This window comes from Notamacropus eugenii, chromosome 2 (assembly GCF_028372415.1).
Source record: "Notamacropus eugenii isolate mMacEug1 chromosome 2, mMacEug1.pri_v2, whole genome shotgun sequence".
Classification (NCBI taxonomy): domain Eukaryota; kingdom Metazoa; phylum Chordata; class Mammalia; order Diprotodontia; family Macropodidae; genus Notamacropus; species Notamacropus eugenii.
This window is the reverse complement of record NC_092873.1, coordinates 197,560,151-197,574,758: the sequence shown is the minus strand read 5'-3', so window position 1 is coordinate 197,574,758 and position 14,608 is coordinate 197,560,151. Positions and strand designations below refer to the sequence as shown.

Here is a 14,608-nt window from a genome sequence, read left to right as displayed (position 1 = left end):
GGGGAAACTAAGGTTTTTAAATAAATTTTGATATAATCAGTGTGGACAGATTATTTATGCAGGTGTTGGAGGGAAGCTAGTCCCATCTAAAGCAAAATAACCAAAAGATTTTTTGATGCTAAACTGGTCCTATGGCTATGCGTTTTAGAAAGCATTTGAATAGAAGTCTAGGATTCAAAGTAAATTAGAGAGAAACATTCTAATTAGATCTGGGGAATATGATCCATTCTAGGTTAAGCATTTATAACAACAAAGAATTAGTGAGAAAGATACCAAATGGTTGTACCTTGTTATTTTTTACTCTAAAAGGTTACTTTATATATTTAGTATTTAAACTTATTGTTTGGTTATTAATAGCTGGTATCTTAGGCTTTAAAAGTACCTTATATAGGTTATCGCATTTGATCCTTACCCTTTGATCATTTAAGTTGACAATTGTTTACAATTTTGTATTTACGTTAATTTTTTAATAAAGATAATTTTCAATGAAAAAATACTAACCCTAAATCTCTTGCCCAGTTTATCATACCTATGGCATAAACCTTATAATTTTAATTACATAGCCAAGATCAATGTACCCATTGCCCCTTGGGGAAGTATATCCTAATTAGAAAAAAAAAAACTTCCTAAGGTGAGAAAATGTCCTTTTGAGTGATGGACTTTCAAAAAGAAATTGAAGATATTTAAGGTCATATGCACGTTTCTACCTGAATGTCCACAAATCAAACCAGACTTATCATCTTCCCCTCAAACCAGCTACCCCTCCTGATATCTCTATTTCTGACAATGGTGCTACTATTGTTAAAATCTTGGAACCATCTTTCATGCTTTTCTCCCTCTCACTACCAAGATCTAATCAATCATCAAGTTCTGCCAATTATTTCTTTGCAGTTTATCTTAAAATATCCTTTCCTTTCAATTCCCACAGCTACAACTCCAGGTCAGATCCTTATTACCTTATGCCTGGTTCACTGCATTAGCTTACTAACTGATCTTCCTATCTCTAGTTTCCTTCTTTTTCAGTCCACCTTCAGTCTACTGTTTCCAAGTCAGTGTTTCTAACAAAGTGCTTGGACCTGCCTCTCACCCTCTTTAGATACTTTGACTTGGTCCCCATGCCTTAAAGAGTAAAGTTCAACTCTTTATTTCCTGAAATCCAGAAGTGTTATCTTTCCGCCTTTCGCTCTTATACAACACAGTCTGTTTACCAAATAGGTCTTGCCAATTCCCACCTTTATGCTTTTGCTTACACTTTCCCCCCACATCTGAGATGTCCTCTGTTTTGCTCTCCCCCTATTCAAATCCCAAATATTTTTAAATATTTTACCTCTTCTGTGAATCTGGTTTGTTTTTGGTTATCCAGTGAGTTCTCCTCTTTATTATTATTTTGTGATTCAGGTGTTTCACAGTCGTGTCTGATTTCTTTGTGACCCGTTTGCCATTTACTTCTCCTTCTCCTGTTATAGATAAGAAAACTGAGGCAGACAGGATTTGCTTACAGTCTATGCCACTTACTCTATATTCAATTATGTACCTTCCATTGTTCTTCAGAGCTGCTTTGCCATGGGATATAATGAAGGTGATAGTGAAAGCTTTCCAACTCAAAAAGCTGGAGGATAGTACTGGTTTTATACAACTAGGCATCAAACCATAAGTCCATTAGAACAACTCAACAAAGCAGAATTCAAAGAATTTTTTTTGTCCAATTTGGCACCTTATTGCTTACTTAGTTAGCAGCTGACTCCAGGCCTTCCCTTAAAATCCCCTTTAGACTTTGTCATGATCCTTGTTTTTGCCCTGGTTTCTGCTTCAGATATCATTTAACTGCCTTTGGTCCTACAGGTCTGTCTTCCCAACTCCAGCCTCCATCATCCTTATTCCTCAAGTGGGACAGCACCAATCAGCTCATTCATGGAAACCAGTCAGCCATAGAGCTGGACAAGTTCAAACCATGGACGCATTTCTGAAAGTAGCAGGATTAGGGACAATAGTATGCAACCTGTCTTGGATTATTAATTAACTTTTTTTTTCATGTGAATGAGTATATAAATGAAAAAAAAAAGCCTTTATTAAGCACTTACTATGGGCCAGGCACTTTGCCTAGTCACATTCGTACAGCTTATGATTCCCATTATACTTTTGGATGGAAGGAATCACATCATTGATGTTTTGCTTCCTATGTCGTGAATGTTGCTGTGCACACTAGGGTAGCTCAATACCTAAATTTTTTAAATGAATGCGATTCCATGGAGTGCTCCTAATGCTTATAATAGTGAGGGGAAAATTTATCACCCATTCCATGCCCTTCTTGATTTTACAGACTTCAATCATTTCTCTTTTCACCTTGCTTTTATAGATTCGAATTCTAATTATTTTTGTCTTGTCTTCACAGATTTCCAGCAACTCTGTCACTCTCAATATTTTTGAAACTTTTGTTTTCTATTATACCAGTTTCCAATTTACTCCGTGCTTTTCTCACATAACTGTGAAAATTATTTTTGTTAAGTATAAATAGGGTCATGTCTCCAGCATGTATATGGGTGGCCATGCCATGAAGCTGGATAATTGATTGATATTTAGATGACAAATCCCAGTTGCTCTCAGTGGTCTCTTGTCAAATCTAAATTTCTCCTCATGTGTTTTGAGGCTGTACACTAATAAGTCCCTATCACCTGCGCACCCTTGTTTCTAAATATAATGTGGCTCATATTCATTGCATGATAGACAATCTAACTTGCCTGCTGCACGTGAACAATATGAGATTGAAAGTAGAGAGACACTAAGGCAGCAGAGAGAATAGCCTAATGTTTGCCAATCCAAACTGTGGTAGCTCCTGAAAAAAAAGCTTAGGCCACCTGTGAATCAAAGAGGTTGAACTGAAAGTAGTTACAGCTTTTCAAACAGCTGAAGTTGCATGTAAAAATGATTTTGCACATGTTCATAGTGTGGAATATTGTTCTTCTCTTAGTCCTTTCAATCACATACACCCATAGAAATACCAGTTAACCACAGATGAGTCATCTGTGAAAGTGAAGGACACGGATATAGTGCTAAATTACTCATAAAAATATTTGGTACTTTTTTCTTCTTGCTTCATTTCTTCCTGTTGGAAACTTAGCCAAGTGAATTCCACGTGACAAGTGAACTTATGATACTGTCCAATAGCTATGACCTTTTCATTAATATATAGATGTAAAACAGGTGAGTCTTTGTTTAAGAAAAGACATTGTGTACAAAAATATGAAGTTAAAAAATGGAGCAGTTATTTGAAGGGATGAAGGATAGTGATAGAAGATATCATTTACATTAGAAAAGAAGTCTGTTATATAATGAGATTCCTTATAATTCCTTTAAATTACCCTATTTCCTAGTGCCCAGTACATTTGTTCTCAAAGAATTGGTCCAAATATCTGCTACCCTCAAATATAGTTCCTTCTCCTAAAATGAGAGGTCTTTTAATAGTAGCTGTGCACTGATTATTTTTTTATATTTATTACATATCCTTAAATTCAAATAAAGATTTTTTATTGCTTTTTTAGTGTCACTGTTGCTATCCCCATAATTTTTACTGCCATTTTCTCACTAAAAGAGCAATTATGTCTGTACTTAGATTTCATAGAAACTAAATTTGGAGAAAAAAATACAGCCTGTATTTAGACCGGTATTTTACTTGATTTATAAAGATTCAAATTATACAAACTTTATGGTGGTCTACATTGGGTAAAGTAAGGTATAGTATGACGCACACGTGGAGCAACCCTCTTGATCGGGCTGGGGAACCTGCAACCTCAAGGCCACATATGGACCTCTAGGTCCTCAAGTGTGACCCTTCGACTGAATCCAACTTCACAGAACAAATCCCCTTAATTAGAGGATTTGTTCTGTAAAACTTGAACTCAGTCAACAGGCTGCACTCAAGAACCTAGAAGGCCACATGTGGCCTCAAGGCTACAGGTTCCCTGACCCTGCTCTTGATAATATTAAAAATAGAAACATGCAGTTTTTATAAATAAAATTATGACTTTCAGTGAATATATATTTATTTTGTGTGTCCTGAGAGATGAATGATGTAAAAACTTATCTAATAATCTTTTAGTGGGGTGGGACAGTGCTGGATATGCAACAGAAAATGACTGTAAAATGATTGAGTCTCAGAGTTGGAAGTCATCTAGTTCAGCCTGTACCCAAGGAACCCTCCTTTTTTGTATCATCCACACATGTAGCCATAAAGCCTCTGTTTGAAAACCTCCAGTGACAGAGAACTCACTGACTGCCTCCACAGTAGTCCATTCTGGCTTTAAACAGCATTGTTGGGAAGTATTCACCTCAGTGCCTAGAATACATTAGAGACCCAAAGTAGAAGTTCATAATAAAGACTTACTGAATTGAAATCAGTGGGATAGCATTTTCCTTAAGGACTGAACTGAGCAAGAGAAGGGGGAAAGTGGAGATGTTCACTTATGCACAGCTAACAAGTCTCTGCCCTTCCCTCTTCTACAGTATCATGCAGATTCTTTTAGTGGGTCTCCCATGCTTTTCCAAGCTCCATTCCTCTTCTTTGCTTATTCAAAGTCCTATGGCCAATGCAGCAGTCAGTAGTCCAGGGTCCTGGAGCTGGAGGTTTGGTGCAGCAATCCTGGTGCTCCTCACAGTGGTCCTTGGTGTCCCATGGCTTGAAGGTAACACATAGCTCTTCCCCAGGCATAACTGCATCCCGAAGTACTGTATTCTATGAGCAAAGGAGAATTTAGCAGTTCAAAAGAAACATGAGATGCACAAATTTAGAGCCATCTCCGCTCCAAATGTTCATTTGAACCATTCATGCCTGAACTGTGGTAGAACCTTCTTGACTTGTATTGGTCTGATCAGCCACAGGTGGACACCATACCTTGACTCCAACATAGTGATGTCATTTTGGTCCTCTTTGAGAGCAAAGGACAACAATCAGCTGACCAATATGTGCTTAAATCTAGAGGTTCGTTGACACCCTGTAATTAGGCTTGGAGGTATAGTGAGGAGTGCCGGATTTAGAGTCAAGGAGACCCGTGTAAAGAACAGCAACAAAAGCAACTAGCGTTTACATAGTGCTTTAAGGTTTGCAAAGTGCTTACAAGTATAATTCAGTTTTATTCACACAACAACCCTGGGAGGTGTCCCCATTTTACAGATGAGGAAACTGAGGGAGATAGAGACCGGGTGATTTGCCCAGAATCACACTGCTTACTGGTCACACAGTAAGTGTATGAGGCTGAATTTGAGCTCATCTTCCTGACTACAGGTCCAGTACTGTAACCAGTGCAGTATAGGGTAGGAGGCAGAGAAGGACTCAGAATCAAGAAAACCTGTATGTAAGTTCTGCTTCTGAAAAAGACTAGACATTCTCTTAACACCTCTAGGCAACTCTATAAGATGATAAAAATTGTTTATCTATGTTGGTGAGGGAGTTTTCTTACTGGGAGTTCCCTATAACAATAAAAACACAGGTCTATACCAAATAAGAGTGGGTATGCCATACTTAAGGCAATTATTTTCCAACTTCTTCATTCAGATAGCCTTTCTTGAGGCATACATTACCCTGTTTCCCCTTTTTTCCAAATTAAAATATCCACAGGTTTAGTCTAGAGAAGAGAGGGCTTGGGGAGTGGGGTGGGACATGATAACTATCTTCAGATAGGTGAAGGCTGCCATGAAGAAGGATCAGCCTTGTTCTGCTTGGGTCTAGTGGCCAAAAAAGTAGGAGGAATAGAAAGAAGTCACATTTACAGAATCATAGAGTGTCAGAGCTAGAAGGACCCTCAGAAATCATCTAGCCCAATTTCTGTATGAACAACAATTCCCTGTACCACAAATTTAGTATTAAACTGTAGTCTTTCCTTGAAGATTTCCATTTAGGGAGAATCCACCACTTCCCATGGCATTCCATCCCCCTTTTATACCTTTATGTGTTAGGAAGATTCCCTTATTCTACTGAAATTCTGGAATAAATCTATGGGTATGCCCTTCAATGATGCATATTGCAGTCCAGTTATGCCTGCCACTTTCTGTGACTCTTGAATGTGTAGTCCCACAAATTTGAGGCAGAGGTCCAACCCAACTTCTTGGGAGCCTTTCTTTGTTTCTTTTGACATCTCAAGGATACTAGTGTAACATTTAGGACATTAATTGGTCATTCCTTGATTCTGTCATCATAGTTAGCCCATCTTTTTCATTCATATGTTTCTTTTCCTATGTCTCTCACTGTGTTTCATAATTTCTCATTTGCAGAATTTACTGATTGATTAATTGATTGTGAACCTACTCACACCTACTATATGCCTTTTCATCCTTTAGGTGGTTTTCATTTTTAATTCTTTTGAGACAAGTGTTCCATGACTTTTAGTCCTATGAAAGCATTAGAAAAAATTTCCTTATATCAAACCTAATCTATCTCTCTACAACTTCTATCCATTTCTTCTAGCTCAAGCAGAATAGATCTATTCCTGCTTCCATGCCATGGCTCTTTGGAAAGCTCTCATAAAATCTTCTCTTTTCCATTTTAAATATCCCCATTCTTGTACCTTATTTTCACATAGTAAGGGCTTATTCTATCCCTTATTCTGGACACCCTCAGGCTTCATACTGTCCTTCCTTAAGTATGCCAAGAATTTAATACAGGATTCCAGAGGTGGTTTCAACAGGGCAAGGTACAGTGGTTCTCACTTCCTTAATGCATTAATCTAGGTCACCATATCTCACTGTTGACTCATACTTAGCTTGTGGTCTACTAAAATTTCTAGGTTTTTTTTTTTTTTTCAAGGAGGACTGTTTTTCTAGATATGAAAGTCCTTAAGTCAGTCAGCAAACAATGATTTAGGCATGTTTCCTCTGCCTTGTTCTTGTGAAGTTGATTTTTTTTTTGGAAGAAAAATACGAATTTTCACTTATCATGATTAAATTTAACTCTTTGATTTGGTTCAGTGATCTAGCCCTTTAAGTCATTTTTTGAACCCTCTGTCTGTCAACTAGTTTGTTAGCTATTCCTCTCTGCTTTTTGTCATTTGTAAATTTGATAAGGATGTCCTCAACATAGTTATCTAAAGCATAGGTGAATATTAAGTAGCACAGAGCCAAATACAGATCCTGGTGGCTTTTCACTTGAGAATCCCTTCTAAGTTCACATTGAGCCATTAGGGATTGGCACTTAATTTTGGGTCTAGTTATTTGGCCAGTTGTGAACCCATTTAATTCTCCTTTCTTCTAGCCTATATTGCCATCCTTTCCACAAGAATAGCATGAAAAACTTTATCAGAAACATTGCTTCAGCTTTCTCCCAATCTACGAGTTTCACAATCCTGTCAAAAAGGAAAGTAAGATCAGTCCGGTATGACTTGTTCTTTTTTCATTGAATTTTTTAAAATTAACATTTATTTTTAAATTTTGAGTTAAAAAATTCTCTCCCTCTCACAAGTCTCTCCCTCATCTATTGATATAGTATGACCAGCTCTTGATGCTGCTGCAGTGGCTCTTTGTGAACAATTTTTCCTTTTTCAGATATTTACTAACCATCCTTTCAATAATATATCCTTGAATTTTGTCAGGAATTAAAAAAAAATAAGACCATTAACCTAAGGTTTGTAGATTCTGTTTCCTTTATTGTTTTGAAAACTGGAGCATTTGCCCTTCTTGAGTCCTGTCTCCTACTTTCTCCTATCCTCTATTCAAAGACTGGTGATATTGTTCAGTCATGTCAATCACGTCCCACTCTTCATGATGCCTTTTGGACTTTTCTTGGCAAAGGTACTGGAGTGATTTGCCATTTCCTTCTCCAATTTATTTTTACAAGGAGGAAACTGAGGCAAACAGGGTTAAGTGACTTGCTCACGATCACACAGCTAGTAAATGTCTGAAGCTAGAATTGAACTCAGGAAGAGGAGTCTCCCTGAATCCAGGTCTGACATTCTATCCACTGCATCACCTGGCTGTCCAAATATTGTTGATAGCATCTCAATGATCATGACTGCCAACTCTTTCAAAAGCTAAGTAATAATTCACTTGGGCCTGGTAATTCAGGTTCTTTGACAACACCTGCTCCCTTAATTTTTTTGTACTTTCTTTGAGTATCAGCTCTCTATACAGTGGGAAAGGTTCTGGTTTGGGAATCAAAGGACCTGAATTCAAATCCTAGCTCTGCTACTTTCTACTTCATATTCTCTTAGCTACAATTTCCTTTTCTCTTAATTGAAGACTAAATGACCTCTAACTTCTCTTTCTGTTCCCAAATCTATAATCATGTAAAATTTATCTACTTTTTTGTCCTTCCCAGGCCAAAGATCTTTTGTGAGAGAGAAAACAGAAGCAGAACAAGAGCTGATCCTCTAAGCTTTCTCTATGTTGTTGGCTAGCATCTGTAATTCACATTGGTCCTTTCCTTTCTTTTATCCTTTTCTTTACCCTCCCTCCCCCAGACCAAAGCAAATCCTTTTCATCAACTTCAGAGTTAGAATAGATTTAAGGGAAATCTTCCTAATAATTACACCTGAACCCTACCCCTAAAGAGTAAAAACCCTAAATAATTTTAGCCTTGAGAAAATATTATTTCATATTATTTTTGTTGACCCAAAATTAAGTTTTAAATATGCTTTCAGAATTAGAATAGATGATGAGAAAGAAGGAAAAGGGAGGAGAAATCAGGGAATGAACAGAATAGGTTAGAGGGAAAGAAAATAGAAAACATGGTGTGAGGAGAATCATGCATATTTGGCATTCTCTTGTAACTGACAGCATTAGAGAGGGACCTTAGGAATCAGCTTATCCAGGGCAAAGGTACTAGGGAAAGAATCCTCTTTTATCTAAATTTTGTATTTCTCTTAAGACCCAAAACTCTCTTACATACTCTATAGATTTTTAATCAAAGTTTGTTGTTATTGAACTTAATAATAGTGGTTTTTATAGCTCTCAAAAAGTTTTGAGTAAGAAGCAGAACAAAAGTTGAGCTGCTTAGCCCCTCATAAACAATTCCTTTCAATACTGATAACATTTTCTATTATGCATAAAGTACAAATATTATATTTTTTTAGTGGAGGGAACTTTAGGTTTTCAGGCTCTCAGTTTGATCCTTTCTTTTTTTGTTTTGCTTTTTTGGAGGCAATTAAGTGACTTATCCAGGGTCACACAGTAAGTAAATGTCTGAGACCTGGTTTTAACTTAGTTCCTCCTGACTGAATGTCCCGTGTTCTGTCCCCCTCATCCCCTAGCTGCTATGGTTCAGTGCTTTTCTTCCAAACTGCTCTTCAGAACCCCAAACCTTGGTGGCCTCCTTCTGTAATAAGAACTAATGCCTATATGGAACTATAAGGTGTGCAAATCTCTTTTCACATATTACATCATTTTATCTTTATAATAATTATATGTATGATTATCTCAGTTTTACAGCTAGGGAGCCTGAGGGCAAGAGATGTGAGGTGATATATATTTTGTCAGCATCTTAGGCAGGACTCATATCCAAGTCTCCTGAAACCAAATCCAAACTGTTTTTTTTTTTTTTTTGGTTAAGTACTTTGGAAATTTTAAAGACCCATATAAATGCTAGCTATCATGATTAACATACTATGCTACCTTTGTTCTGTGACACAAGGTAGTGAAGTTTCTCAAATAGTTCATAGATCCGTAGGTCATCTGCTAAAGTATGCTCAGACTACGTATGTATTATATAGCAATGATAACAGTTTAAAAATTCATGCCTAGTAAGCTCAATGGGGCCAGCGATAATATTTTTTTTTGTGGTTATATCTCACCATGTGGTATCTTGAAAATGTAGTAGATACTCAGTAGGCTGAGTTGAAAGAAACTTCTCAGAATTTCCCTTTACTACCTCTGGATCATGTTCTCAGTTTGAAGAATAATAGTCAGGAGAAACCAAATTTGATGGGGCTTGATTTGAAAATCTGCTGTTAATTAGTCAGTGTTAATAATTGCTGAAACAGCAGAGTAACTAGCACAGAGAGCTAGGAAACAGCATGTACCAGGCAGATCAAATCACTACCACCACTTCCATCTCCACTCAGACAGTGGAGATGTCTCAGGACCTTGAACTTAAGAGCCCTGGTAATAGCAGTGTCCTCCAAACTACTCACTCTGCTTCCTGCCTGGGCCCCGTAGCCATTACTGAGGAGAGAAATCCCTGGGAAGAAGGACCCCCAAATTCCTTAACATTCCTATCCACAGTACCAAATAGTAACCAATTGCTACTGATATTAGGTAGACCAGCAGACCAGCAGACCTGCTTCCAATTCAGCCCTGGAAGCCATCATCCTGACAAACTACCCTTGTGGAAATGTAGCCTGCAAGAATGTCAGCATGTGTTGTGTCTCCTTCATCAGTCATAGCTACTAGACTCCTGGAAGAAAGTTCTTTGGACCAAAGTCCTTAGTATTATCACATGGTTTGATGTCATAAATGTGTATGATTTTATCTGTGGCAGTGTCATTAAATAAGATGCATTGCCATATGACTTATAGCTAAAACCTGTATTTGTCATTTCCTCTATTAGAACCTGAGTTCCTTATAACCAGGGACTATCTTACTTATCTGTTTGTATCCCCTGCACTTTGCATAACACTTTGCAAATAGTAAGTGCTTAATAATGCTTAATAGTAAGTGCTTAATAGTAAGTGCTTAATAATGTTTTTTCCTTCATCCATCTCAAGCTCTAGGCCTCAGTTTCCTCATTTAGAAAATGAATTTGATTTCTAAGGTCTCTTCCAAATTTAATATGGCTAGACAAAATTGTAAAACCAAAGTTCCTTTGAAAATTTTGACAGAATTTATTTGAAATTATGCTAGGAGGAGAGAGTCAAGAAAAATGTGATATTATACAACATATGATGTTTACTATGCAATACTACATAATGCACAATATCTAGCTAAATTTTTAATCTATTACACAAAATATATCAGTAACATATTGAACTGGATAGTCTATTTTATTACTGCTTCTTAATGAAGGAAATTAATGATAAAAGCGTGCACAAGAGACATTATGTAACAAGATTAAGGCAAGGAAAATTGAAATCTGAACTGATTAATATGTGTACTTCTTTTCTTCACAATCACTTTCAGCCTTTATATCAAAAAAAATATGATGCACTGATGGGTATGCAACTTTTAACAAGCTTGCCATGTTTCTTTGGTAGAAAAAAAAGACAGCATATTAAAACTAGAATATGAAAATGCATTAAAAGAGCTACAAAGTGATATAAGAAGTGGAAGGAGAAAAGAAGAAAATCTCTAACAGGTGGATTTCAGGCACCATATCATTTTGGTGGAAAAGATTTTTTTGATGAATGGACTTGCCCAGCCCTCCTCCAATCATAGCACATAAGGTCTTTCCTGTCGATTTAAAGTCAGTTCTAATATTGCTGAACCATTGTGCTTACAGTAGTAGATAAGAGCATAAGTGTCAAACATGTGGCCCACAACAGTTCTTAGTATGTCCTCAACTAGATTTACATGTAATTGTGAAATATTTAACAAAAAAAGTAAACATACAATAAAACATAGTTTATTTCAATATGTGACTTCCTAAGTCAACCTGTGCCCTTAAGGATCCTTATGTTTAGTGGCATCCATTTCAATTTGAGTCTGATATCCTTGGCTTAGAGTATACAGATGAGACAAGAAAGGTCACTTACTCAAACATTTTCTGTCCTGTGTCCATTAGTTAAATATTCCTTGGAGTTGGTAGCTCTTAAAAATGTTAAAACTCATCTGGATTTTCTATGCACATTTTAGTGTTAATGATTTTTGTCTTGTTTTCCTACAAGATTAATGCTATAGGAATGGGAACTTTAATTGTAGGGAGTTCATGGGATTAAGGAACAATTGGGAAAATAGTATGATTAAGTGGAAAGAGCTTTGGCTTGGGAATCATAGTACCTGGATTCAAATTCTATCTCTGGAAAGTCACTTAAACTCTCTGGGTCCCAGTTTCCTCATCTTCAAAATAAGGGGTTTGGAATAGGGGGTACCTAAGATCTCTTCCAACTCTAGTTCCAAGATCCTGTGAATTTTGGAGCACTTTGATGAGTGCTTACCTTCAGGGAGTGAAAGGATCAAATCAGGGCAGAGAAAGGAGTAAAGCTGTCCCTCATATTGAGGAGGATCCTGAAAGGGAGGAAAGAGAGCACTGAAGGAAAACTTGACCTACTTTGCAGTTTTACCCAGGATCCCAATGTCAGTCACATCTCCTGTTTTCCCAATTTCCCAGTTTACTACCTTATGTTCTAAGTTGATAATATTCATTCTAGGCATACTTCATAAAGATCACAAAAACCACAAAACACAGTTGAAACTTCAAGACTCATTTTTACTAAGTATCTTGTTCTTTTTTGAAAGGCAGAGTATAACCGGATAATTAAAATGTGTATATCTCTTGTTATAGGTGGTTCTTTGGTTCAATCAAGCGGGTAGATGCAGAAAAACAACTACTCTACCCAGGAAACCAGAATGGTGCCTTCCTAATTAGAGAAAGTGAGACTCAGAAAGGAGACTTCTCCCTTTCAGGTATGGAGCTTTTTGGGGAATGAAGGAGGGATATGGCTACTCATTAACTAAAGTGTATTCCAATAGACTTCAGGTCATGTAGTTGGTACTTGGAATAGAGCACTAGGCCTGGAGTCTGGAAAACTCATCTTCTTGGGTTCAAATTTGACCTCAGATACTTACTAGCAGTGTGACCCTGGGCAAGTCACATGACTCTGTTTGCCTCAATTTTCTCATCTGTAAAGTGAGCTGGAGAGGGAAATGGCAAACCATTCCAGTATCTTTGCCAAGAAAATTCCAAATGAGGTCATGAAACAAGAGTCTGACACAACTCAAAAATTACCGAACAGCATTCCAAAAGTCTTAAATTGTTAAAACTTAAAACCACACTAAGACTTTTAGATACTTCCTATAGGCTTGGGGCCCTTGTATGCCATGCATCTACTGTGGGATCATGGAAGTATTCATTTAAACTGTTCTATTGGTTAGCCATGTAAAAGCAATGAAGTTAAGTATGTTGTAATAATTTTGGGGGGTGATGCAAAAATTAGTGAAGGATTTCAATCTATGGCTAAGAACATATAATTTCAAAATGTAACTTCTGTGCATTAGTTCTATGCAGTCAAGATATGAAAATGGAAAAAAAATGTGTTCTGGTGCATCTACCCTTTTCTACTACATAGGTATCTTTTAGGAAAAGAATATGTAGGAGTCAGACACTACACAGTTATCAAATTGGTGTGTCCACAATTTTGATAAAATTTTTGTGCTTATTTATTGTTGAGCAGGAAGTAGAATATGAATTTGAATACTGTAGTTGAATATTTTTAAGTAATCCCATTATTTGTGGGAAATAATTCCATAGCTTCTCATATTCACAATTTTTTGTTAATAGTTGTGTATGCAGCTACATTGCTCAAAAAAAAAGAATAGAAGGGAGTCCTCCTCCCATTCTCTTTTTGTTGTGTTTATATGTTTTTTTTTCAAAATTGTGTACTTATTAGAAGTGTTTTGTGTTAGTGTGGAATATCCTTTCTTGAAATCAACAGTGTGACACGATTGAAAAAGGTACAAGATTTGGAGCCAGAGAGTCTGTGTTTGAATCCTACTTATGCCACTTATTTCTTGTGTGACCTTGGGCAAATTGTAGATCTCAATTTTCTTATTTCCAAGAGGTAAACTCCCTGTAGAACGGATCAAATGACTCCACAAGACAGGAAGAAAAATTAAAATGAAGAGGTTAAATGAGAGGACCTCTAAGGTCAATTCTAGCCTCAGATCTATGATTTTATGATTCTAAGGTTGAGGTCAAGTCTCATTCATTTCTTCTACAGGACCTTTCCTGCCCTCTGTCATCATTTCTTCCATTGAAATTTCAGAGAAATTGCTCTGTCCACCAGCTTTTCCTAAATTAATTTAGATATGGAATACTTTTGTGTTTGAAATATCTTGGTAGGACTCATAAATGCTGCTTTAGTCTTGAAGTAAATTGGAATTATAGAATAGTCTTGGTCTAGATAAAGGTTGGGAAATTTTTGAAGAGAATGGAGAAAATTAGAGTTATTTTCAAATGGGAAAATTATTTTACATAATAAGTATGTTTAATATGTAATCATTCCATATTTAATCTTTTAGAGGGAAACTTGCTTACATTTAAATTTTTCGATGGATTCTCTATTCACATTATTATGGAACACAGTGAGAGGTTGGTCTATCCTAATCTAATCTAACAAAGAATCCATTAAGTATCTACTCCCTGAAGATGCTGTATATGTGCTTTGGGGCCAAAAAAGACTAAAAGAGAAAAAATAATCCTTGTGTTCAAGGAGCTTACCTTATAATGAGGAGCTTAAATTCTAGACAGCACATGCATCCTTGAATTATGCATATCTTTACTCCCAAACTAGATTATAAACCCCAAGGAGGCAGAGATCTTACAAAATACGGTTTGGTAACCTCCAAACCTATTGTGCTGCACACAGCGAGTATTCAATGAATATTACATGATACAGATAAAGTTGCCTGTTAAGCGCTTCCTCTCTACATTCTGTGATTTCTCCTAGGTAGGACAATATCAAAAGGGGAAGAG

The 14,608-nt window shown here is 36.7% G+C and overlaps 1 protein-coding gene across 1 annotated transcript in view; it reads left to right on the top strand.

The window, feature by feature from the left end:
- Nucleotides 1–14,608, top strand: part of FRK (fyn related Src family tyrosine kinase) — a 123,767-nt gene that overhangs the window by 63,681 nt on the left and 45,478 nt on the right. The window contains exon 2 of the mRNA XM_072643081.1: nt 12,419–12,540. Coding sequence (XP_072499182.1) covers nt 12,419–12,540 — 122 coding nt within the window. The remainder of the gene's footprint in view (nt 1–12,418; nt 12,541–14,608) is intronic.